The sequence below is a fragment of the Caloenas nicobarica genome, chromosome 10 (assembly GCF_036013445.1).
Source record: "Caloenas nicobarica isolate bCalNic1 chromosome 10, bCalNic1.hap1, whole genome shotgun sequence".
Classification (NCBI taxonomy): domain Eukaryota; kingdom Metazoa; phylum Chordata; class Aves; order Columbiformes; family Columbidae; genus Caloenas; species Caloenas nicobarica.
In genome coordinates this window covers 21,026,008-21,051,884 of record NC_088254.1, presented here as the reverse complement: position 1 = coordinate 21,051,884, position 25,877 = coordinate 21,026,008, and the positions used below count along the sequence as shown (strand labels likewise).

At 48.5% G+C, this 25,877-nt stretch overlaps 1 protein-coding gene across 2 annotated transcripts in view; it reads left to right on the top strand.

The window, feature by feature from the left end:
- The window catches only part of IGDCC4 (immunoglobulin superfamily DCC subclass member 4), an 89,617-nt gene that overhangs the window by 47,134 nt on the left and 16,606 nt on the right, over window positions 1-25,877 (top strand). The window contains exons 5-14 of one of the 2 annotated variants that reach the window (XM_065641936.1): window positions 11,448-11,582; window positions 13,638-13,793; window positions 14,312-14,722; window positions 15,471-15,635; window positions 16,755-16,892; window positions 18,198-18,368; window positions 19,095-19,328; window positions 23,680-23,787; window positions 24,466-24,649; window positions 25,329-25,456. In XM_065641936.1, the coding sequence (XP_065498008.1) occupies window positions 11,448-11,582; window positions 13,638-13,793; window positions 14,312-14,722; window positions 15,471-15,635; window positions 16,755-16,892; window positions 18,198-18,368; window positions 19,095-19,328; window positions 23,680-23,787; window positions 24,466-24,649; window positions 25,329-25,456 (1,830 nt within the window). Of the gene's footprint in view, window positions 1-11,447; window positions 11,583-13,637; window positions 13,794-14,311; window positions 14,723-15,470; window positions 15,636-16,754; window positions 16,893-18,194; window positions 18,369-19,094; window positions 19,329-23,679; window positions 23,788-24,465; window positions 24,650-25,328; window positions 25,457-25,877 lie in introns of both variants that reach the window. The other variant, XM_065641934.1, reaches the window with a different exon arrangement.

Sequence of the window (25,877 nt, the reverse complement as noted above, 5' to 3'; positions counted from 1 at the left end):
GCTGCTCTGGTCTGACCTCCCTGACCGCAGCTGAGTGTTGGTCCCGTTGGCTGTTGATGGTGAAGGGCAGTGTTAACTAGAGTGAGGTGACGGTCCCACCTAGTCAGGGTTGGTCTTCCTCCAGCAGGAACCTGCGGTGTTGTAGGGGGAGAGTTATTTTAGCAGGGCCTGTTGCGATAGAACAAGGGGCGATGGTTTTAAACTAAAGGAGAGGAGATTCAGGCTGGACATGAGGAAGAAATTGTTGCCCCTGAGGGTGGTGAGAGCCTGTCCCAGGTTGGCCAGAGAGGTGGTGGCTGAACCATCCCTGGAGACATCCCAGGCCAGGCTGGACGGGGCTCTGAGCAACCTGAGCTGGTGCAGATGTCCCTGCTCATGGCAGGGGGGGCACTGGGGGAGCTGGGAAGGTCCCTCCCAACCCAAACTATTCTATGATTCTGTCCACAGCTGGGTTTGTGGGCATGGGACACTGCTTAAGGCTCTGCTGCTGGCGAGCAAGAGGGTCATGGAAATGTGTAGAGAGAGAAAGCGTGGGGTGGGATAAAGCAGCTGTGTTTTTCCTGTGAGTTGTCGGTTTAACCAGCAAGTGATGCTTCACCTCTAGAGAAGGCGGCATCCCAGTTCCAGCCTGTAATTGTTATGTCCCTGTTCCTTGTGCCTCTTCTTGGGGCACAGAGCTCTTGTCACTTCTCCCTCTCTTCTTGTAGCATCCTGTTTTTCTTTGCTCTCTCGGTTTCCTAGCAGTTAAGCCAGGAACTGATCTCCGCTTGACATCCCAAAAGCTCAGCTGTGAGGACTCTGTTTATGTGTTTCGAAGCTCCCGTATCTTGTGTGGCAGGTATCTGCTGAAGCTGTTTGCATACTGTATCTGCCAGGTTGTGAAAAATGCTCTTGATCCCCCTCCGTGGCAGAGAATGCTAAGCGAACCGTAGTGAGTGGGAATTCAGAGGATGGCAAGATCAAGGAGGAAATACACAGCATTTCTAGCTTAAAAAATAAATCTTAAAAGCTAGAAGTGACCTTCTGCCTAACACTGAGCTGTAAACCTTCACTCCATCTCCCTTTTCCTGAGCCTAGTGATGCCAGTGATTTCAAGCACGCATGGAACAGGATGGAGACCACAGATTTTGGGTGAAACTTGTGAAGGGCTGGTGCAGACATGCGTCAGGCAGCCACCCAAACACACAGCTCTCTCCCCGGCTGGAGTTTGTACGGGGCCAGCACACATCATGCCGCTCGCATCGCCGGGGGAAAGCTTCTCCTAGCTCAAGTGTCAGCAGCTTCTTCCCGGGAGCTGGAGGGCAAGTTTCAGCTCAGCTGTCTGTGAAGTTCGGTGGGACTATGATGTGCCACGCTCCTGACAGCTCTAGCAGCCTGCGGTGACAGAGGGTTTGATAGAAAATTCAGAGCCCTCACCTCCCATTAAGCAGAACAGCGAAGCCCGGGGTTGGCACCGAAGCGAGTGGCAAGAGAGGTGTCAAAGATAATAGAGCAGAACAAGGGATGTACAGCTGGGAACAGGTGAGCCTTTGCCAGGTCCTGAGGGGGAGCTGGTCTCTCCCACACGTGCCGTTGGCTGTGTGCGATATTTGGAGCTGTCAGGTATGGCCAGGCTCGTGTGTTACAGGCGGCTTTGCCTCTGACTCCTGAAGACCAGGGATGGCAGGATTCAGGGACGTTTTGTGATACTCCAGTGTTCTCCATGTGCATCTCATCTTAATCCAGATCTGCTGCCCTTTTGAGGCTTCCTGAAATCAGAGCTGGTGTTTGCTAAGTCTCCGACTGAAGCAGGGTTTAAGCGACGGTCTCTGTTCAGCTCTCCTCCGAGAGTCTTTTGGTGGTGGTGTGACCCTGGGGTGCATCAGCACATCTGCACTGCCCAGATCACACCCGGCCTCTCCCGAAGGGTGTTGAACAGGCTGTGCCTGCACGGTGAAGCTGAAGGGAGCTAAGAATAGAGATCATAATTAGGTCAGCAGCTTGCAATGGGCCGTGGGACAGGAAGGTTGATGTGGTTGGTTTCCTGATGGCGCTTGTCCATTATTAATCATCTGTGTCACAGCAGAGCCTCAGTAGCTCTCTGAGGTCAAGGGCTAGCAGTGCCCTGCGGCGCTTACAGCATCTTAACAGCTGGAGAGAAGATGTTGCGAGTGTCCAGAGGCACAGCAAAGCGCACGGTCCCGTTGCTTTAGATGTGGGACAGATATATGGAGGAAGCTTGTCTCTGTCTCAAAGACCCACCTGTATCTACAGGCTAAGGTGCTAAGGAACAAGAATGGGGCAAGTTGGCCCAGATCATAGGAGGGGCCGAGTCAGAGCTGAGCTGTGCTGCTCTGAGCCCTCGCTCGGATATCTGGGATGCCAGGATCGCTCAGGACATGGCTGGGAGTTTGCCTTCAGTGACTGAGAGATGTTCTTGCCCTGTTCTACTTCCAGTGCAGCCAAGGGCCCGTGCCACGTGGGTTGTGGATGAGAGCAAGAAGCAGGAAGAGTGAAGAAGGATGGATAAAGAGGTGGTCAGGGCTCTCTGCAGCACTCAGCATCTATGGATATCACTAATGATCTTTCCCTGTAAAGCCCAGCTTTCCTTCCAGACTTTTCCTAGAAAAACAGATTTGCATTGTCCTGAGTTAATGCAGATGCATCCATCTGCCTTTCGTTCTTCCTTCCAAATTGGCAGTCGTCGTTTGCTGCCAGACTGTGGGCTCCCAGCATGTTGTGTGTTCGAAGTGTAGCTTGTGGGAAGCATTCTGTGTACCTGGCATCAGGGAGACCATGCTACGAGGTTGCTTCCTGTAATGTTTCTCTTTCCAAAGCCGTGTGTGACAGTGACGTGAACGACCCTTGCTGGCAGATGGAATGGGGCAGAGCACAAGTCCTGGTTGCAAAGCAGGTTGTGTCCTTCTACACAGCCCAGGGCCTCAACCTGTTCCCTCTCCGCTGTCACTGCATGTACGTGAATTGCAAATAGATCTGATGTCGCAAATAAATCTGAATTGCAAATAGATCTGATGAAATATGTGTCAGCCCCTGGGAAACATCAGCCTCCGAGCGCAAGGAGGAACTTCTTGGAGTGAAATGGCTCCGGGTGCAGACACAAGATGAGTGACTGAGCAAGGGGGAGTTTCGGGGCTTGTGACCTGTGAGCCAGAAGAATCTTCTGTTGACCATATCTCAGTCTCATTTCTGTGCAAAGAGGTAACAGAGGATCTTTACCTGCCTCACAGCTTTTATTCTTGGAGATTTGTCCTGCATCATCCTGGCAGGTGATTGCTGGCCTGGGAAAGCGACAAAGAGAGCTGGGGTAATGATGGTTAAAATGTGGGGATGTTTCCGCTGAATCCCAGAGGTTGGCAAGCTCAGGTCTCCAGGGCCATTCGGTGTTCGCTGATTTGGAGGAGGCATCTCATCTGATCTGGAGGTTTAAACCCTACTGTCCAGAGTGACTTTCCTTCAAGGAGTTTGCATTAAGATTTGTGAAAATGTGCCAAGAATCATTAAAGGCTTGTTTATCAATAATTATCTCAAATGGTGACATTATCGATGATGCTCCAACACAGTCCTGGTGGGTCTGTGTCCTCTGTACCCTAGGCTTGAGTTTCCTACCCTGTTTCTGTGAAAATAAGGCCTACCCTGAAAATAAGCCATAGCATGATTTTTTTCAGGATTTTTGAGGATGCTCAAAATATAAGCCCTACTCAAAAAATAAGCCCTAGTTACAGTTCATTTAGAAAGTCAATTTAAATAGCATCCAGGCAGCTATACGTGTGAAAAAGTAAGCATCTTTTGGAGCAAAAATTAATATCGACCCGGTCTTATTTTCAGGGAAACAGGGTATTGCCTCTGCCACGTTCCAGCTTGTGGAATGCGCTTCTTCTGCCTCCCAGAAACTCTTTGCAGTGTATCTGCTGGCTTCTGAGGATTCAGACGCGTGGCCTGAGGTCTCCACCCTCTGTCAGAAAAGCAGGAGAACCCCAGCTCTCCTGAGAAGCAGCAGCTCTCCGTGCAGCAGGGCACCTCCTGTTTATTTTGCCTGGCTCCCGCTCGGAGCGGTGCAAACGGAGGCGCTTCCAAGCGCTTGCTGGGGAAGCGAGCCGGAATTTGTCGTGCAGTCTGGCTGGCTCCCGTCCCTCCCGGCGTAACGAAGAGCAGTTCCAAATGCGCGTACGCAAACAGAGAGCCAATGTTTTAGCTTTGCAGGAGGTGGAGTGGTGGGCAAAGCACGCTCTGGCTGCTTTGCAGCAGAAATAAGTGTACCCTGGATGTGTAAAACTCCATTCCCTGAAGGAGCAAAGGTTTCTGGGGGTGGGGGAAGAGCCCCCTAAAAATCTGAGGCGATTCCTGGAGCCCTGCCACTGCTCAGCCTTGCTCTGGGCTTCTGGTTACATGTAGTTCAGGGTGTCAACTTCTGTCTGAGCTGGTACATTAAAGGATTTAATTTCTGAGCTGAAATCTGTCAGCTGTATGAAGAAGTGGAGGGGAGTGAAAGAGGACTGCCCGATGGCCCCTCTGGCTGGAATGGGGTCCCTGCGCTCCCCAGGCATCCAGACACGGGGCACAGAGCTGGGGAAAATGTTTAACAGGCTGTTAAAGCCAATTCAAAAGCAGTTCCTGTAGTGTTACACTCGACACGTAACACGCTCCATGGAGAGACCCCAGAAGCTGTGGCAGGTGCAGGTCTGACGAGTGTGTCCAGGTAGTAAATGAACACTCCCAGAAGTGTAGTTCATCTGTTAAATTCTCCATATTGTCCATGTTCTCCAAATATGTGGACGTCACGGGAGCAGGTTAGAAGTGTAGGTTGCGCCACATGTTTTGGGATCTGTTTGCTGACTTTGTTGGGGGCTTTGTGATAGTAGTGTGAGATACAAGTGTTGTAGGTGGAGGTCTCTTGATAGCGCTAAGCAAATTATTGAACTTCTGTGTTTTAATAATTTACGCATGTTTTTGTATGCTGCTTTAAAGATGACAAATGATGTGTAGCTGCTCTGCTGCAGCACTAACGTAGTAAGCAGGAAGAGAGACTCTGTCCCCATTCCAAAACATGGAGATAAATTCTTCCCCGTTCAGCTTTGCAAATAAATGTTTGCATGGACAGATAAATAACTGCTTACAAAATGTTTGGAGGATGTGAGGTAAAAAGATAATACAAAACTCATTTACTGAGCTCGTTTATATTATTGGGCAGAAAAAGCCAAGCCAAACATTATGCCAGTACAGTGTCAATTGTGCAATAAAGTGGGTTCCTTTTCAGCCTCCCTTCCAAGATGACTCTTGTGCTGACCCAGGCAGCTGCAGCTGCCTGAAAAGGGAAAAAAGGAGCGTTTCTAATGATGGAGGCCATGGGCAGTGGTGCTACCTGATTGCACTTGGACAATTTTTGCAGTCCTGGTGCCCAAGCATGGTCAGTGATGGAGTTCCTGTTGAGGAACATCTGAGAGCTCCTGCAAGGCTTGTGAACCAAAGCCTGGTTCTCTGCAGAGGAGGAGTTTTCAATGCTGGCAACCATCAAAGCGGTACCAGATGTTTGGTGAAATCTTGTAAACAAAAGTCATCCCTCCCCAGCCTCAGCGATGGAGGGAAACAGAACTTGGATCCAAACTGCCACAGGGACTGGTATAGCAAAGGTGGAAGAAAAACCCAAAAAAGAAAATGGTAATTTTTGGAAAGGATGAGTAGTTGTGAGAGCTGCTTCTGGGGAGAAGAGGAGGCGGCGTTTGACTTGCGATGCTTTGGGGAGGCCTGAATTGTCAGGTGTCGGGAGGGCAGCACTCGACATCTCCATCCACTTCTGAAAGATCACCAGTGCTGGTCCTTTCCTGGCTGCTTGGCTGGTCCTGTTTGCAAAGCTGAGCGTTGCAGGTGCATTCAGGTGAGAACAGTTACAAAAGAAGAAATACTTGTGGCTAACTGTGCTCAGGTTTGCAATCTGACCTTGTTTATTTTGTCCCAAAGCAGATGGGCCAAAGTGTCAGGACACAGGCAAGTGTCCTGCCTAGAGATTTTACATGCCAGTTATCTCCTGGCCTGGGTCTAGCCCAGAAGTAGCAATAAATTGTAAATCAATTTGCAGAAAAGTGTAAAGGGAGGAGGAAGGCAGGTGCGGAGGATGTTTTTTCTCCTCTGTGGTTACTGTCAGCTTTCTCCCTGACCAGCCCAGGAGGTCTGTGAGTTGTCTTAGAAAAGGGAGATTGCTGGGGAGCGAGAGCAGGACATGCTCTGCAACCACAGCGCGTGCTTTTTTGAAGGTGTGCGTTTTTGCAATGGGTAATTTGCTCCTTTATTGTCTGCAGAATAACAGCAGTGACAGCATTGACTTTCTCTAATGAACAGCTGCTCGGTGCTAGAATCTATTCCCCGAGGAGGCTCGCGGGGATGAATAAGGTTTCATGCTCCTCCTCCAGAGAGGGTGAGAAAGTTCGCAGAACAGAAGATCATTGCTTGATGGCTGGATATCTCCAAATCTTGAACTGCTGACAGCCGGGAGCTGAATGTGTCACCATGCAAGTCATGTTTAACCTTCCAGCACTTTCGCTGAAGCCGGGTGTTTATGGAGTCGGGAGAGAGGTGTTAGTCCCCATCCAAGAAGTCATCTTCTTGTCGCTGCAAACGACCGTCACAAATTGGCTGAACAAAAAACGTTTTCCTCCTGTTGCGCTGCCTGAGTTCTTTGCTGATACTCCGTGCTAACAAGAGCAGGGAGGCAGGAGAAGGGTGGCTGATGAATTATGGATGCGTTAGACACAGACCCAAGCTATGAACTCTTGGAGTTTGAAATCGCTCATGCATGTTATAGCTCAAGCTGTAACTTCAAATAAACATTCTGAGCTTTGTCCCAAAGCAGCTCCCCGTGGTGCCTCCCTTCACATCCCTGCTTGCAGTTTCCCTTCTCTTTGAAATGGTACAGACTGGATTTTTAGAGGGTAGACAGCACGTGTGCTGAGATGTCTGGTGTGCTCGCTTGCTGTCCCGAGGTTCCCTGTGCTCCCCTCCCCACCTCTCTTTGGTTTTATGCTACACTTTATCATCAAAAATTTGTTGTTTTTCCTCTGTCCCTGCCCGCTGCCTGGCCTGACGCCGAGAATGCCCCTCAGAGCAATGGTACGAAAAAGTGGAGCCCCCAAATTTGCCCAGACTTTCCTTTTTCCTATGGAAAAACACATAAACTGAGGAGTCTGCTGTAGCGAGTCATTCATAAAGAATAAAACCTGGGGGAATATTTTGAAATGTTTCTGCAGGTTATCGGTAAGTCTTGTCTCTTGCTCTGTGTCTCCCTGCGCAAACATAAATGTGTGCGTAGGTTGATGAACTGTGCAGGAGAAGAGTCTTCATCTCTAATTCCTTCCATGCCCAGAGGATTTCTCTCAGCCCTGGTGCACTACTCTGAGTCATCCCAGAGGCATGTTTTGCACCCTACAGGTGTTTTTTCAGTGAAAGAGAGTAAAATTGATCCATCTGATTGAGAAGGGCAAAAAGTCCACAAAGGCCGTCAGTGATAGCAAGGTTTGATATGAATCCGTGGGTTGCGCCTCGGGCTGTGCAAAGCTTTTTCCTAGAGCAGCTTTGCTACTCGGAGAGACAAAATAAAGCTGGGAGAGGGGGGAAAAAATCTCAGAGCTCAAGTTTTAAATGGCAGTGCTGTGGAAGCTTTTAGTGCCACAGAAGGGACAGCACAGGCGCATTCAGTGACCTGGTTTGTTCCGGTTGTGAAACGTTAGGGAACAGAAAGATGTCTCGGAAACTGCAGCTCTTTTTTCCTTTGGTTCTACAATTTCCCTCTTGACCTGAAATTATCTTAATGGCAGTGGAGCCAAAAAAAACTCATGATGGTTTTAGTCTTTGTTTGTTAGAATCCCCTACGTGGAGGTTTTCCTGGTTAGTTTAGTACCGCTCTTGGGAACTCTTCAAACCAAACCAAACCTTAGCAGCTTCATAGCAGTTAACCTGCAATCCATCCTATCCAAGCAGCCTAGTGAGACAGCAAGTGAAAAATACCCTCTAAAGGGAGCTCAGTTTAAGGAGAAGTTTAACTTGTAGACTTGCTCTGACAGACCCACAGTGAAATACAGAGCTGGAGAGAAATGCGTTTGTGTGTGCAAGAGGTGGATGTGGCATTCGTCTGTGCACGCCCCCCGGAATGTACCGGGAAAGCAGGCACAACTGTTCGGTTTTGTAATATAATTTCAATAGTAATCAGCGCCAAACAGACAATGTGGAGTCTGGGGTAATATGTTTTTCTAATAGTTTTTCAAGGCTGAAACCTGAAGGAGAAGGAGACAGAAATGGATGTTTGAGCTACAGACCCTTGTGTCTGTCACCGCTCTTGGTTGTCAGAGAACCCTTGAGTTGTGCCCTTGGATTTGACTCTCGGGAAGCCCTAATATCAGCTCTCTTTGTACCTTCTGCACAGTAAGTATGGAGCTAATAAATAACTATTTGTCAGCCCTTTTGGGTCACCAGGCCTGATTTCTGCTGGCTGGTTACCTGCCCATCTGCAATCTCCTTGCTCTTCCCGAGCACCCGGAGTGCAGGACGGGCAGTGGGGAGCACGTGGGGCTGTCCAGGGTGAGGGTGGTGAAGCGTTTTGTTGCTTTTTCCCCAGCCAGGAGAAATGCAGAGGCCCAAGGAAAGGTGAATATATAAGCTGTGGTTTACGGTATTGCTTCATGGTGACTCTGCTAAACCAGATCGCAGAGCTGGGCTGATGGCTCCTGGGCCCGTTTCAGAGTGAGGGGATAAAATCCCTCTCCTAGTGACTGGCAGCTGTCTAGGGACCAAGTGACATCATCTCAGATGTGGGACAAGTGCCTTCATGTGAAGTTTCTTTCACCTGTAAGGTGCCTTTGCCAGCCGGCACCTGGGGCCGCGCAGCTGAATGCAACAGATGGGTGTTTAAGTCAGGCTTGAGGAGCTTTTTCCCTTCCCCTGCCCTAAGCCTGGTAGAGAAAGCTGCTCGCAAATCTGGCAGGGAATATATTGCCATCTGTCTGGCGTTATTTTTTATACTCTAAATTTATTTTTTTCCCCCAGCACTGCAGAAAAGGACAGCTTTACACACACAGCCACATTTCAGCCGTGTCCTGCCCAGCAGGTGTGCTGGCAGCCGCTGGTGTTGGGTACAGAAGCTCACTCCTGTGCTGAACTGGGAGTCTGTCCCCACGCATTCCTGCTCCCAGGACCTGAGGTCTTCCCAGCACTGTGGCTGTCCCTGTAAAGGCTGTTATAAAAGCCTTTTCCTTTGCTTCTGGTGCTATCTTGTGTGTTTCCTTCCAAATCCTGTCTGAAAAGCTCCTTCTCCATGTTCTTCCTCTGGTGTTGCCTCATCTCTCGCTGCCGTGTTGGGTAAGAGAAGGGGTCAAGGCCTTGCGTTAGCAACGTGTTGAGCAGCCTTTCCCATCGCGCTGGGTCTCGCTGGAGTCCCTGTGCTCGGTTGTTTTGCAGGACTAATGATTGCCTGTGGATTTATTTCAGTGCTTTGCTGAACCAGAGCTGGAATTAAAAGAAAGCTGCTGTTCCAAAGAGCCTTGCGTTTCTCTGATCCTTCAGCTTACGTGCCTGTCGTGGAAGCTCTCGTGCCTGTTTTTACATTAAGCCCATTTTCTCAGTAGTTCTCAAGCCCAGCCTTGGTGCTGCAGTTAAGAGCATCCAGGACTTTGATCTGTTTCTCAACGAGGCCTCTGAATCCGTAGTCTGATGTTGTTTCTTCTTGTCCCTGTTCTGTTCCCCACCTTGCCCTGCTGTTGCTGGGGTTGCAGTGGGGGGTCCAGCCCTTGCCCGGGGCCAGGATCACAGATGCTGCTTGGTCTCTGCTTCCATCTGCTGGACACGCACCGGCTCCAGCTCTCTCCTGTTTTCCTTTGGTGCCTCAGGGACTTTGCCAGCTCCTTTTAAGCTGTGCTCGTGTCATGCTACAGATGGAAATCCCTTTCACGTCTGTGTGGACTGCAAGAAGATTTTTGGTGTTGAACGAGCTCTCTTTGGCAAGAGTTCTGCGCTGGAGTAGATGGCAACGAGCCTGGGGATGGGCTGAGCGTGGCGTGTTCGGTGCAGCAGCGTGCGGCCTCCTGCCATGCTGAGGCCAAAGCTTCTCTGGTTTATATTCACAAAAAGGTCAAGTATGAATGAGTGTTGCTTGGATGCCACAGGAATGGCCGGTGTGGGTCAGGCCAGAGGTCCAGCCAGTGCAGTGCAATCTCCAAAAGTGACTACAGCAGATGCTAGAGGAAAGCATGTGAAAAAAAAAAAAAGAAAAAACAAAAAAGAAAAAAAAAAACCCAACAAACTGGGCAGGGAGGAAATGTGGTGCTTTCCTTGGACATCTCCCTCAGCATCTGACAGAGGTGTGGGAGCATCTTAGGCTGGGGACTGCAGTGAGACCTTTGTATTTAATATGTCCTGGTAAATGTCTCCTTCATGAGTTTGTCTGAACCTCTCCGTTTTTGAACTTTGCAGCATTATAAGATGGTGAGTTTGTATTGTGCGAAAAGGTCTTTGCTTTTAGTTGTTTGAGACCTGCTGCTGACAACTTTCTCTGCCGGATCATGGGAGCCCCTGGGGCAGGCCTAAGAATTACTTGTACTACGTGACTCCTCTGTAGTTGTCTTTTCCTTCATGAGGACAACAACAGAAGTGTCCCCTGGAGTTAAACATCTCTGGGAGAGCTGGAAGAACAGCATTGCTACTGTTGAGGGTCACGAACAGTCTGGTTGGCTCACGAGCGCTTGGGTTGTTTTCATCTGACAACAGAAATTTGGCCGCTGCAAAGGCATTTCCTTAACCTCCCCTTAACCTCTGCTCAGCAGTGGGCAGACGCAGGCAGAAGGTTCATTTCAAGCAAAAAAATCCCCATCCCGTTCTCAAGACATTGTGCAATGCAGCCTATAGATCTGCCTGCCAACGCTGCTTGGTTTACGTGTTTGCTGTTTGTGCACGTAGGAGCTGAATAACGTGCTCTCCTCCAGATGTGTCACGACTGATTTAGTCTCTGTGCCTGGACACAGACGCTTCCCCTCCCTTTGTTGCAGTTTACAGGACAGCATCTGGATGTCAGAATTTCCTTAACCAGGTTACTAGCTTCTTTCTGAGCTGTTATAGTGCCTTGTGTTGCTTTTGCTCTGAGGATAGCCATGTTGTTTCATCTAATTAACAAACATCCATTTAGGAACAGTTGATAAGGTTGCTGGGTTGAAACTCTACTTATTTTCCATGTGAAGATCTTCTTAATTTTTACTAGGGCCAGCATGATTATAGTAAATCTGCAGGGCACCCCTTTGTTAACTTTTTTTTTTTTTTTTTTACGAAAATATTGTAGTTGTGTACAAATAAGACACACTTTTCTCTTCCAGCTACACATGAGACTACCGAGGTGCCTGGGTTCTATGTTCTGTTTTTCTCTAAGGACTTCACAATTCGGAAGGACAGACTCTTGTTTTTATTTTTGGCACTAGGTTCCCAGCCAGCAGGAGGAGATGTCACCATCGTCGCTGCTCCGGAGAACACCACGGTGGTGGCCGGGGAGAGCGTGGTGATGGAGTGCATGGCGGCCGCCGATCCCACCCCCTTCGTCTCCTGGATACGACAGGGTGAGCGCGAGGGACAGAACTAAGCCTTTGTTGTCAAGAGGAACCTGTGAACCGTTTATTTAAAAAAATTCTATTAAAAGGAGGAAGAATCTGTGGGACAGGAAGTATGCTCGTTACATTGGTACCTAATGACGCAGGTGGTGTGACAGTGTAGGGTGTCCTTGCTGAACTGGAATTACTAATTAAATCTAGAAAGTTACAAAGCACGCAGCTCACTTCATAGCTGTTTGACCTGTGAAATATATGAAGTTCTAGTGCCTGGATGCCTTTTGATCTAAATTAGTCATCCTCATTGTTTGAGCTTGAGCAGTGAAGGTCATGAGATGGGGTCGGGTCTGTGCCGCTCCTCCGGGGACTCAAAGGTTAGTGGGGATTCTATGGAATCTGCCACTGCATTGGAGAAAAAACTCATATTATCTTGCAGGATTATAAAACCTGATAAGATCTGTTAATCATTGGAGTGGCTGGGAGTGTCACCGGGAGGTTTTTATTCAAAAATCTTTCTGTGGTCAGATTGGTAATGGAAGGATCGAGAAGATGCTTCGGTCTCGTCAGAGGTGTACAAGTGAGCCACACTGGCATACGTTACCCAGGGCCGATAGCCTTCGGCACGAGTAGGGTGCTAGTGGCGCTTCAGAGTGTCACATCCATCAGACGTGTTTCAGAAGCTCTAACTGAAGACGTTCGCAGCTCAGGAGTCAGATCTCCCCCAGAAAAGGCTCTTGGCCATTTTCATAAATCCAGGTTATGATTTAAGACTCCTCTCCCCTGTAATAATTTGCTGTGGTTGGTCTTCAGCCCAGTCGTGTCCACAGGCAGTGGTTTTAGTGTATACAAATATTTCCTCTTCCCCACAGAAAAGGAGCAAAAAATCTCAGAGGACACAACTTTGGAAATCAAATCAGCAAGGATTAAATGTTCTGCAGAAATGTTTCTGATTTATCCTGTGCACTTTACAATGATTAATACTCGGCTTTCTAGTGCTAGACCACTTATTGCTTTACTGAGAGCTACTGATGCCCTTGGTAGAGTAGATATTATTAGAGTTAATTACCATTATGAAAGTTTTGTGAATGGGGGCAAAAGGAGGGAGAAGGAAGGAAAAGTTGGTGAAACAGTTCCTTGCATGCTTTATTTTGAAGTGTTTGCTCGGTCCCCGTCTGCTTCCCGGTGTGGACTCTTCAAATTAGAAAAGACGGATTAACTGTGCTAGCAATTCTGTGTTGTACCAGCGTGTTTCTTCCCAAGACTTCGTTAAGGAGCAGCCTGGGTTGCAGGACAATTAGTCATGTAGGTAGCACCGAGGACTGTACCTCCAGGTACCTCCTGCCAGCCTTGGTGGTGTCAGCAAATTGCCACCATCTGGAGTCAGATTTTCAAACCTCTCCAGTGCAAACGGGGTTGCACAGATTTTCTCCTCATCTGAACGTGCAGCCACTGAACTGTGTGACCATCTGAAGACCCCCCCAAAATGGATAGAGGGGGCAGAGGGTCTGATCTCAGCTGCATTCCCTGTTGATGGTGCTAAGTAGGTGCAGCTGCTCACAGTGGAGGTGGAGATCTTGCTTCCCTCTCGAGATAAAGCCTCAGCTGAAGGTGTGAGGCAAAGAGTTTTTGCTGGGAGACACCTGTGCTTGTGCAGGTAGAGAGGGCTAAGGTCTGGTGTTGCACAGGCACTACACAAATTGACTGCTTCTCCCAAACTGCTAACTTGTGGCAGAGATGGCCATGGGTTTGTTTCCAAAATGTGTGTTAGCATAGCTTTCCTTTCAACGTGCTTATTCCTTGGAGGTCTCACTGCAGGCAGACAGACTCTTCTGATCCAAAGCAGAACTTTTTTGGTCATTACAGGTTAAACTAAGCCTTAGTTCAGTTTTGGTTTGGGCTGGTTCATGCTCAGTCAAGCACTGAGGAGTGTCCCAGCAGGAATCCTCCTCTGGGCTGGAGTTTGGGATTTGGGGGTCTCTCTGCTCCCCAGCTGACATGTTGTTTACAAGCCCCTCTAAAGGGCAGCTTGGGGCTCCCTCCCACATTTGTGCCCGTTTCTTCCTGCAGATGGAAAGCCCATTTCCACAGATGTGATTGTGCTGGGCCGGACAAATCTCCTCATTCCTTCCAGCCAGCCCCATCACTCTGGGGTGTATGTCTGCCGCGCCAACAAACCCCAGACCAGGCAGTTCGTTACGGCCGCAGCCGAGCTCCGCGTCCTCGGTGAGTAGAGAACGGGATAAACGCTGCAGGTAGAAACGCCGGCCGGGCAGCTGTGGGTTACCTGGACCAACGTCCAGGAGATCCCCAAGAAGTTGCATTTGTGGCCTGTGCTGGGTAAGGTGGGAGCCAGGAGGCCCTGCGTTGGGATGGCTCTTGGTGGGAGTGTTACCTCTTCAGTTTGGGGTTTAGTTCCTTGTATCTACCGAACCATTTTATGCCTTATTTTTGTTCTCCAGGGTTCCCCCATGGAAATCTGTATCAGCAATTAGCTTTCAGTGTTGTGGAAGCCAGCAGGGAGAACAGCCTAGGATCAGGGAATGCAGCACATGATTGATACAGAATTTATTTTTCCTTTTGGACAGAGTCTAAATTAAGCCTCTAGAGTCTGTCTGGCAAATCCTATCTTGTAAGCAAAGCTGCTACTGAATAAAACATAGCACTGAGTGGGGAGGAGAAGGAATTTGCTCTGCTATCTCTTCCTCCTCCTTCCTGCATTAATTTGTCCTCTCTCCTCCCAGCAACCCCCACAATCTCCCAGGCTCCTGAAACCATCTCTCGCACCCGAGCCAGCACGGCTCGCTTTGTCTGCAAGGCGGAGGGTGAACCAGCCCCGACCATTCACTGGCTGAAGAATGGCGAGACCATCCTCTCCAACGGGCGGGTGAAGGTACAGAGCAGCGGGAGCCTCGTCATAAATCAGATTGGGTTGGAAGATGCCGGCTACTATCAGTGCGTGGCTGAGAACAGCCTGGGCATGGCTTGTGCCACCGCCAAGCTCTCGGTCATTGTACGAGAGGGTTTGCCCAGCGCTCCCAAGAAGGTGTCAGCTGTGTCCCTCTCCAGCACCACGGTCCTCGTGTCCTGGGAGCGGCCAGAGTACAACAGCGAGCAGATCATCGGCTTCTCCTTGCACTACCAGCGGGCTGTGGGTAGGTGTCACCTGGCTGCGCAGCACAGCTGCGCTGCAGGTACAAGACACAAGGCACAGGTTGACTTTCTCTCCTGGCTAGTGACAAGCATGAGGCAATTTTAGTTAGTTTAGCCCTTTTCATTGCAGGATAAGGAATTTTCTCTTGTCTCAGCATCAGCCTGTCACAGTGCCTGTGGATTAGCTATCACACATTAACTTGCTGCCCAGCAGTAGCGTGTTCACATAGCTGAGTTGTCTGGATTCTAGTGGGACCAGGCGCTTCTGGGAATTCATTTATATTCTTTACTTTTTCCTCCAACGCATTGATTTTATATGCAAAGGGTGTGATTATTAATGGAGATATTAAATAGCTACATTGTCTACATGGGTAATCACTAAATTATTCACATGCATAATCTGAAGTGAGGCACTCGAGTCTCTTGGGATCCTTCTTCCCAAACAGCCAGCAAGCCAGTACTCCTGCTGAACTGTTGCCAGAGCTCCTCTGAAAATGAAGCTGTTAACTTCAGCTGCCTTAGCATGGATTAAGGAGCTTGTGTCAAAATGGACATGTTAACATTGAGGCATCGAATGTTTTTGAACAAAGGATTCACATAAGAGATGGGTTTTGTGCAGATGCTGGGGAAATTGGAGAAGACAGTGATTTTTGAAGTGGATTTACACTATGGATCTGGTGAGTTAAGTGACTTTTCAAGGACTGTCTTGGCAGTTCGCTGACCTGCTGATCAGTGTTTCCTTGGCTCTAGGAACAGATAACGTGGAATATCAGTTTGCTGTCAATAACGATACTACTGAGCTGCAAGTCAAGGACCTAGAACCCAACACCAACTATGTTTTCTACGTGGTCGCGTATTCTCAGCTCGGAGCCAGCCGGACATCCTCTTCCATTGTTGTTCAGACCCTGGAGGATGGTGCGTTGAATTAGATGAGTACTGTTACCTAAAAAATATTCTTGGCCTGTTTCATGGTGAGCATTGAATATGCTATGGAGGTTCATATGAACTCCTAGAAACCTAAACCTGCTTGCTGCTTCTACAGCTTCTTGTCAGAAGCCCTTTAAAAACCAAATAAACGAACAACAAACCAACTAAAACCAAAGGACCCTGGGCCGATGGTCAGTTTGGGGGATGAAGAGCATGAAAGTGACCTTGCTGACACTGGGGCCCGTGAGAATCCTGCAGGAACTGCAGTTAGCTTCCCTGGGCTTTTTCACCTAGCTAATGTGATTTTGCTCCAAACTTGACTCTGAGCCAGACTTGATTTTAACTCTGAAGACAGACATCTATTGCAATTTATAGGGGTGGGAGCAGCCTGGAGGTTGGATCCCTTAAGAGCCAGTAGTTTGTGTTGATTTTATAATTTATCACATAGCATTTTGTGAGCAGTAAAGGCAGAGGGCCAGAGGAACAGCTGCCCAACAGGGACATGTAGAGCTTTCAACAGACTGCAGAACAGAGGCAAGAAGGTTTTGGCTGATCTGTGCAAGCCCCTGCTGTGCTGCAGGGTGCATGATATGCTTTTAATACTCCTGACATAGTGAACTGTGCGGTCCCACGTGTGTGTGTCTGAAGCTGAGTTGAAAGCCTGAAAGCTGCCTGCAGCACAGAGCTGGGATTCTCGGACTGAAGTCTGGATCTGGGAGCTCTTTCCTTTAGTGTGTTTAGAGGTTGGAGCATGGAGGGAGTTGGTCTCTTATCCCAAGTAACAAGCGCCAGGACGAGAGGAAATGGCCTCAAGTTGCGCCAGGGGAGTTGTTGCCAGGGGAGGTTGAGGTTGGATCTGGGAAACAATTTCTTCCCAGAAGGGGCTGTGGGGCATTGGAACAGGCTGCCCAGGGCAGTGGTGGAGTCACCATCCCTGGAGGGGTTGAACAGATGGAGATGAGGTTCTCAGGGACATGGGTTAGTCCTAGAGTTAGGTTATGGCTGGACACGATGATCTTGAGGGTCTCTTGGAATTAGAACGATTCTATGATTCTATTCTATGACTGTCCTGGTCTTTGCTGACTTCTCCTTGTTGCTTTTGCCCAGTTCCTAGTGCTGCCCCTCAGCTGTCCCTGTCAAGCATGACTCCTGGTGACATCCGTGTGACATGGCTGCCGCCTCCTCCAGAGCTGAGTAACGGCAAGATAACCAAGTACAAGATTGACTATTGCACCCTCAAAGAAGGTGAGGGAAACACCATTTGGAGGGGTTGTGTCTTCTGGTCCAGCAGTGTTAACAACATGTCATGTCGAGGGGAGGGGGTGTAAGGCTGAAAACAGGGGGCCCCTTTTTTACCCAGGGGAGGAGAACAGCCCAGTCTTAGCCTGGCTCTGCTCTTGATGGTCACATCACGTCTGTGCGAGCAACCCTTTGATGCCATCTGCACTGTGTGTTTTGGGGGAAGAGCTTTATGCTGGTTAGAGAAGAAGGGTAAATGCATTAAGTTCCTTTACAAATAGAGTCTAATCAAAGTGATCCTTGGGGAAAAAAAAAATCAAGTATCCTGGTCAGGCTGCGTTGCTCTGTTGCTGAGTTTTATCCAGTCTTATTTATATTGTCAGACACTCTAAGAAGCCTTCAGCATGGATGGTAAAGTTTCCCTATCCTGGATGTTCCAATTCCACATGTGCTTGCTTTGCAAATCCTTCTGAGTATTTGCTCCTAAAACCATCAAAGCTCTGCAGCTTTTCACTTCCCAGGGTCATGATTCTTACTAAGAGAAGTATGGAGCGTGATGAAGTGCTGCACATGTTCCCGTGTGTTTGATCTGGATTAGCAGTCTGCGCTGTGGCTCCTGGCTCTTGGTTTTTTGCCCTGAGTCTGCACATGGCTCTGTGGCATCGTAAAACCTTGGAAACATTTGCAGTCTGGGATCACACTCAGCAATACCCTGTTACAGTGTTCCCAGCTGAGTTTACACCAGGTGAAGCTGAAAAGCAAGACCTCTACATTCACCAAACAGACAATCTTCAGCAAGACCAATTTGTTGTTACAGGCCATTCTCAGTTTAAATTTCCTGTTATCTCCCTTATGAACTTGGGTGGGCTGAAGAGGGAGTGCTAAAACCCCCATCTGACATGGGCTGAGGTGTGAATTTTGCAGAAAGCGGAGCTTCTGAACAGTTCTGGCTCAAATTAAAGTGGGGATTTAAATACAGCAATGAAAGCACTGGAATTTACCATCAGCTGTGCTTGTGTTCTGCCGTCACATCGGCAGCATCAGGGTTTCTGACAGCTCCTCTCCAGGCAGGCTCAGTGGTGCTGAAGGCAACCTGCAGTTTTGAATGCGTGTTGTCAGTCGGGATATCAGCTCTGCCCAGTCTTTAGTTCTAGTTTTAACTGGTGGCATGAGATCACGCTGGGCAAAGCCAAGCCAGCCCAGGGCGTGCAGACCACGAGGGGCTAGCTGGGCTTTGTGGCTGCTCAGTTCCATTTCCATTTCACTGCAAAAAACCCCGTGTTTTCGATGGTTTCACCTTGGTTTCAGCAGATCAGGTCACCTCCATTGAAGTGGGTGGAAATGAGACACAAATCACTCTCTACTCGCTCCATCCCAACAAAGTGTACAAAGTTCGCATCGCAGCCAGCACCAGTGTGGGCTATGGGGCCCCTTCGGAGTGGACCCAGCATCGGACTCCAGACAGAGACAACCAGACGCACGGTAGGAGCTGGGTGATATCTGCGATTTGGGGAGGGGGTACAGGACACTGGGGAGCTTGAGGCATGATCAAATGTTTGCTTTCATTAGGAAGTTATAACTGTTGGTTTTGGTTAGACCCGAGTGCCCACCTTTAGTTTTCTGTTGAGCAGCCCCTGTACATCTTGCTGCTTGCTTGGGGAGTGGGTTTTTCCTGCCTCCATGTGCAGCTGTGAAAATTCGCAAGAAAGAAAGAAAAGCAAGCAAACATGCGAGCCCCATTTTGGTTGGAAGAGACCCTCAAGGTCATCAAGTCGAACCATTAACCCACCCCTGGCACTGACCCCTGTCTCTGACAACCTCACCTCCACGTCTTTTCAACACCTCCAGGGATGGTGACTCCACCACTGCCCTGGGCAGCCTGTTCCAATGCCCGACAACCCTTTCTGGGAAGAAGTGTTTCCCAATATCCAATCTGAACCTCCCCTGGCACAACTTGAGATGACTATATATCAGGATACATTGAGAAATTCCCATAGTGGTTTTGGGCCTTTTTTTTTTTTTCGGGTATCACCTGGCTGGTGAATCAACAGCAGAGCGTAACTGTCCCACTGTCTGACAGTGGAGACGTCCCACTCACAGAAGAGCCTTTCCTGACTCCCCTCTCTCACTGCCCAGCTCAGGGAGGATTCAGTAGAACAGGGAAATGGAGACAAGTGGCTGAACATTTTTCTCTTTTTCTTCTTCTAGTTCCATTTGCCCCGACAGAATTAAAAGTCCGAGCGAAGATGAAGTCTCTCCTGATAACGTGGCAGCCCCCAGCCAACCACGCTCAGATATCCGGCTACAAACTCTACTACCGAGAGGTGGGCCCAGAGGAGTCCAGCAACGAAAGCCCTTTGGATGGTGCTGAAGATGAGGGCTGGGACGTAGGACCCATAAAACTGAAGAAGAAAGTGAAGCAGTACGAGCTGACTCGACTAGGTTAGCTGGTTACATCCTCTGAGCAGTTGGTGTGGAAACGCAGGGTCTGTCTCTGGCACTTCGTAGCGATCCCAGGGGGTTTCCTAGAGGCTGAGTTATCTGCTTGGCTGCAAATATGTAGGACCAGGACCATGTGAGCATTTTTAAGAGCACCCAAAATACTTTCTGGAGCGGGGCTCTTGTTCTAAGCAGAGTTTAAGACAGAAATTTCTGACACCAGTGTAGCAGGGGTTATATTTTTAACCAGGAGCCACTAATATACTTAGTATACACCGATAAGTGGATCTGAATCTATTAGTGATTTTTATTGTGTCACTATAAAGAGTGCTTAGATTAAAATCTCCAGTCAGGACAATGATCTCTCTTTCCCTATGTATTTCTGAGAAGTTGAACACTATTGAAATATGTCTGTCAAAATGCAGAGATGAGTTAATTCACAACATGCGAATTTTGGGTCAGTATTCTCCTCCGCCTCTCCCTAAGGGACAGAGGAGTGAGGGTCTGTGGCTGGAGAACAAGTCTGCACCACAGTCAGGCCTGCCCGCCTGGCTAACTGTGCCATAAGGAGTTCTGGTTCTAACATCCCATCGTACTAATTAGTTGATTTGCCCATTGATACAGGATGGAGAGAGAGGAGAGAGTCGTGGCAGATGCATCCTTGAAACAGGATTCTTCTTCTTAGACTTCCTCCCTCCCCCACTTCACGCTTCATCCCCGTTACTGCCCAGTGTGCTGAGGCCGCGGGGCGAGTGTTTCCCGTGCTGGTTCATCTTACACGTCTGGTGTATATGTTACACGTGGTGTAAAGGTCAGGCTGCAGCACCTGGAAAGACAGTTGGTGTCATCACTAAGTTGGTTTCCAGCTACGTTGCAGCCATCCTGCCACTGAGAGGGTGTTAACAGTTATGAGTTTCTCTGAAGAATTTCCATCTGTAATTATTGCGCAGAGGAAGCCACATGTGAACATCTTCACGTGCTGCTCTAACCACTGGCAAGTCAGTTAGTGGAGGGACTCGAGAGTGGGCTGAATTGGTTCCAAATGCTCTGGCACGATGCTGCTGAGAAGGCTGCTTGTTCTTCTGTAATTACTTCCTTAAATTTGGGCATCCATCAAGCCCTAATGGTTTCCTTATGATTTGGCAGTGGTGTGTTGGCTGTCGTTGCGTCAGGAAGAGTCTCTGGTTTCTTCCAGCCATGGTTGTTCTCTCTCGTCCCCCTTATGCTGTTGAATGACACGTTCCTGCACGCGTACAGTCAGGAATCTGTCTGTGTGGAGAAAGGCAGGGGGTCTGGACATGAAATGAGGAGTGATTGGGATTTAGAAGGGTTTAGGTTTATGGCAGGGAGCTCCCCTGTGCAGGTACTTCCATCTGCTTTAGGGGCTTTGTAGGCGGAGTGGGTAGCAGTCCCAGGAGAGGCTGGAAGCCCAAACTGATGGGGAATCAGCCGGGGGGATTTCTCAGCTCATGGATATCTGCCTGGGAAGCACAGCAGTGGAAACCTCTCCTAAGATCCCGCTGTAAAAACAAACAAAATACACAACACTGTCTCTTGGGGTTCTCTCTTGACGTCAGGGTAAGTGGTTGTGTGTAGTGAATGGTGCTGTCTGGGGGCAGAGTGAGATTTGCCCGGGCTGGCCCATGGGAGATGGGCTGTTGAAGAGGTGGCACAGCTGAAACTACAAATTGGGTCAAGAGCTTGAAGAAAGAAGAAAATGAGTAGAATGTTCTTTGTTTATGTAGAATAGAATATTTCAGCTGGAAGGGACCTACAACAATCATCTAGTCTAACTGCCTGACCACTCCAGTGCTGACCAAAAGGTAAAGCCAATTATTAAGGGGGTTGTCCAAATGTGTCTTAAACACTGGCAGGCGTGGGACATTGGCCACCACTCTAGGAAGCCTGTTCTGGTGTTGGAAGTGCTGTCAGGAGAACCCAGCATTGGGCCTTGGGACTACAAGGCTGTAGCTCAGATGATCTTGCAGGTTTCCTCATACTTTGTCTCAACCCCAACATCTGGCTTCTTGATTTTGCCTTTGGTGATGTCCCAGCTATCTCCATGTGAGCTGTCTGAAATAAGAGTTTTCTCCCATGCTGTGCTGACCTCTGGAGCAAAGAGCGTCTCCTTAGAGTGATATCGCTAATGACAAGCCTTGTAGCTCCTCTGAGAGTTACGTGCTGAAATCCTGTGAGAGTAGTGGGCAGCTGTTCAAAGGGACTCAAGAAATACAGCGATTTTTGTGAGCCCACAAAATCAAAAGGAGGCAGTCCTGCATCACCAGGAGGGCTTTTTCCTGAGAAATTCTCATTGATTTCTGTCTGCGTTCTAGCAGTTAGTCTCTGTAATGGTGTGCGACTACCAGGGCAGTAGTTTACATGAAAAATAAACGGTAAGGATCTGATCCTGTCTTCCACCCTCCCATGAAGGAAGAGTGCATTCCTCGCGGAGCGACTCCCTGGAGATCAGGGTATTTTCCCACTTACAGCAAAGTCTGGCATATGGCACCCGGCCAACACGAACACCTTGAAAAACTGAATGAAACAACATATTTAGCATATTGGATACATTACACAGTCATCCAGATTAGTGGTTTGAAATGATCTGGACTAGATTATTCTGCTTATATATAATGTATGATGGAATGCGGTGAAATACATCTGTTTTCATGCTGCCTACTAGCTTCTTGACAGCTTGATAGAGCTTTATGTCTGCATGTTCTAAGAGCTTGAACATCTGGGCCTGTGTATAAAAATTGAAGCCAAGCCTCTGTCTGAAAAATCCAAAATAACCCTATTTTCAGAATGTGAATTGCTTGATCTTGTAGTAAAGCTCCTCTGGCTCCAGGTGTAAGTGGCTGCTGTATTGATCCTACCCAGGGATGAGGATGGAGGACTTGTCCTTTCCTTCATTCTCCAACAGGAGCTGCCCACAGCTGCATCACATCTGTGAGCTCTTCCTCATCCTTTTGGATCACATCATCACGATGAGCTCGTGTCCCGGTGAAGCCCAGCAAACGCTCGGGAGGAGGTGGAGTGTGTGTGCTGGAGACAGATGGGCTGTGGGTTCTTTGTTCCACCAAGCCCATGGTCCCAGGCGTTTGGAGGTTGAGCGCCTTTTGGTCTCATCCCCCTTGTGCGGGTTTGAAATGATTTCCTGTGGCTGAAGAGCATGGAAATGTAGATCAGGCTGCCTTGGAGGCAGACAAAACTGTTTGCTTTTGGGATTCTTTAGGGGAGAAAAATGCAGCTGAACTGTTTTTATATTCTGAGCGCGAACATTTGTTGTGGAGCAGAGAAAGCCTTTGGTAATTGGTACCATTAGCCTTTGGGAGCATAATCAGTGCAGTAATAATAAAATTGGCATCAATAAGAAAGGTTTTATTCTGCTTACGTTGTCTGGCAAAGCGAGCTGTGATCTATCAGGGCAGGGAATGAACAGGCATATCCCGAATTAATGAACTTCATCAATGTGCTGCAGCCAAGGCAACCAAAGCCAGCCTGGGAGAAGCTGGCGAATATCTGATTTGAAAACTTTGTATCTCCCAAATTTTTTCCTCTATTAAACATCTCCACTAAAAAAACTCCTCAGTGTTATTTAACACAGCAGGGGAGTATTTCAGCTGGTGAAAGGTTGGAGGAAAGGAGAAAGGGAATTTGGGAGCAGGGCGGTGCTGCTTGGAGAAAGAGCGCCCTGTCCTGCAGCTCAGTGTGGGTCCACGTGTGGTGAGGACCCTCAGGTTTCTGGTGTGGGTTTTGTGTGAGCTTTTCTAATTGCAAATCAAGAAACTCTGCTGTGGAGGCAAAATAGTCACTGTGCAACAAAAGCTGCCAGGGACTTAACAGAGCGTGTGAGGACTTGCTGGAAGGAGGATCCTCACAGCAATGAATAAATCAGAAAGGACTTCAGAAATGGGAGGAGAGGATGTCCTCCTCAAGAATAAGCTATGCAGTGCATCCACTTCCATGGGGAAGAGAGGAGTCACCGTGCACAGGTTTATTGAGTAGTCTGCAGGGAAGGAGGATCAGGAGATGCTGAGATGATGGGCTACAGGCCATGACGCTGGTTAACCCTTGGTGGCTGAGGCAAGACCGTTTGCTGCTGATAATTTTTGTAAGAAATGAGAGTAGAAGTAGAGAGTAGCTGTGATATCACCAGTAGCGAGACAGTATTTGAACATGGAAAGCCTGTAAGTGGAAGGGGGACTCCCTGCTGTGTTTTAGCAAATACAACTCTGTTCAAGCTGCTTTCTTGGATGGTGAGAAAAGCTGCTCAGATCAAAGAAAACATGTCTAACTGGGGGAGGGTTGGTAACAAAAATAACCCCAGACAAACCCTGATTGATTTTTCCAGCTCCTGGGAAACTCTATGAGGTGAAGCTGGTGGCATTCAATAAGCATGAAGATGGTTATGCAGTGGTTTGGAAGGGGAAAACAGAAAAGGCACCTGCAACAGCAGTAGGTGAGGAATGCCCTTCATTTGTTGTCTGTCTCTTTTGCTTGGTATGTGGCTTCAGAGGAAGGGTAAAGTTACAGAAGATGAACTTCAAAGAGGGACAGTACCAAAATGGGAAAGGTCCTGGTATAAGGGAACTTCCTTTGACAGCCATTGCAAATTGCATTGGAGGAATTATCTTGGGAAGGAGATAAAGGAGCAAAATGTAGAATCATGGAGTCATTTTGGTTGGAAGAGACCCTCAGGATCATCGAGTCCAACCATTAAGCCAACCCTGGCACTACCCCATGTCCCTGAGAACCTCATGTACGTCTGTCCAACCCCTCCAGGGATGGTGACTCCAGCACTGCCCTGGGCAGCCTGTTCCAATGCCCCACAGCCCTTTGGGGAAGAAATTGTTCCCAAGATCCAATTTAAACCTCCTCTGTCACAACTTGAGTCCCTTCTTGATGTTCTCTGTGGCCCTGTTAGTGGCTCAGGGATGGTCTTGGAAATGCCAAATAACCTGGGTTTCATCTTTTATGTTAGAAAGTTTAAAGAATGTGAATTAGCAGCATGCCAGGCTTTTTGCAGTGTTACAAAGCAAGTAAAAGCTCTGAAGACCCAGGCTCCATCCTCAGCTCTGCCAGACTTACTGTCATGCATGTCTCCACATCTCTGTTCTCTTTTCGCCTTGGACCACAGATCCCCCTGTGCAGAAGGGTCCTCCACTGCCTCCGGTCCAAGTCTATGCAGAGTCCAACAGCTCAACTTCCATATGGCTCAGGTGGAAGAAACCTGACTTCACCACAGTCAAAATTGTCAACTACACCGTGCGCTTCAGCCCCTGGGGCCTGAAAAATGCCTCTCTCGTTACATACTACACAAGGTAAAGCAGAATGCTAAGGGTTCATCTGCCACATATTGCTCGTGTCAGGGATAAACACAGGGCAGGAGGAATCTGCATGGAAGTTCCAGTGCTGAGTAAAACCTGGGTGTTTCACATGCTGGAAACATCTGCATTGCTCACAGATATATTCAGAGCTGGTGGATTGTGGCACTGGGACTTGTCCATGACTTAAATACCAAGGGATCATTTACTGGCTGGTCTCTGCATCTTTTCTGCTCTGGTTGGACCTCACATGCTAGTTGCCGTGTTAATAACAAAGCCAGGTGCAATTATGGCCAGTCTCAAAGCATTCATGATTTGTGAGATGGTCCTCACAAGTTTGGTTTAAAAATTGTCAAGCGTTTAGGCAGTTAAAATAATTTAGGGATGTATTTTAAATCTGGATTCCCGTGCAGGTTTTCAGGCTGTGTTTTCAAGCTTTTCTCAGCAAATACATCAGAAAAGGTCCTTGAGGCTGGGAACCTACTTTGCTCTGTATTTGAGACCCGAATACTGTTAATGTTCAGATGACTGCAGGAGATGAAGCTTTAGGTGAAAAATCAAATACTCTGAGAGTCAGAATAATCTCTTACAGTGCTTCTGGTAAGGTGTCAAGGTGGCAGTGGGTGGGAGAACCATCTGGTGTTCATGGCCCTGTGCATGTGTCCGCTTTTGACAGCTCGGATGAAGACATTCTCATTAGTGGGTTGAAGCCCTACACCAGGTATGAGTTTGCCGTGCAGTCCAACGGCGTTGGCATCGATGGGCCCTTCGGCAGCGTGGTGGAGCGGTTCACCCTTCCTGACCGTGAGTACTTATGGGAGTTAAGTCCTGATTTCTCCTGGCTTTTCTTGAATCTCTCAAATGCCTCCTGGTGTGCTACAGAGAGATGTGGTGATCTCAGATCACCTCTAGACTCTGGTGTCCCTGAGTACATAAAAGTTTGAAAGCCACTAAGGATCCTGGTGGCTTTCCCAAGCCTAACGAAGGAGTGCTGCTTTTTAAACAGATAGGAGCATGTAATGAGAATTAGGACAACAATTGCTGTTACTGTGGGATTATCTCTGTGTTTGGAGAAATCCTACTCATCAGTGATTGCTCCAGTATTCAGCTTCACAGAGCAGTAGTGATGGGCTTCGGAGGTGCTGTGTCCTGCTCCTAGCTGGGATTAGTTGCGGTTCAAGCAGGGCTTTGGGGACGGTGGAGAAGAAAGCAACACAGAGCAGGG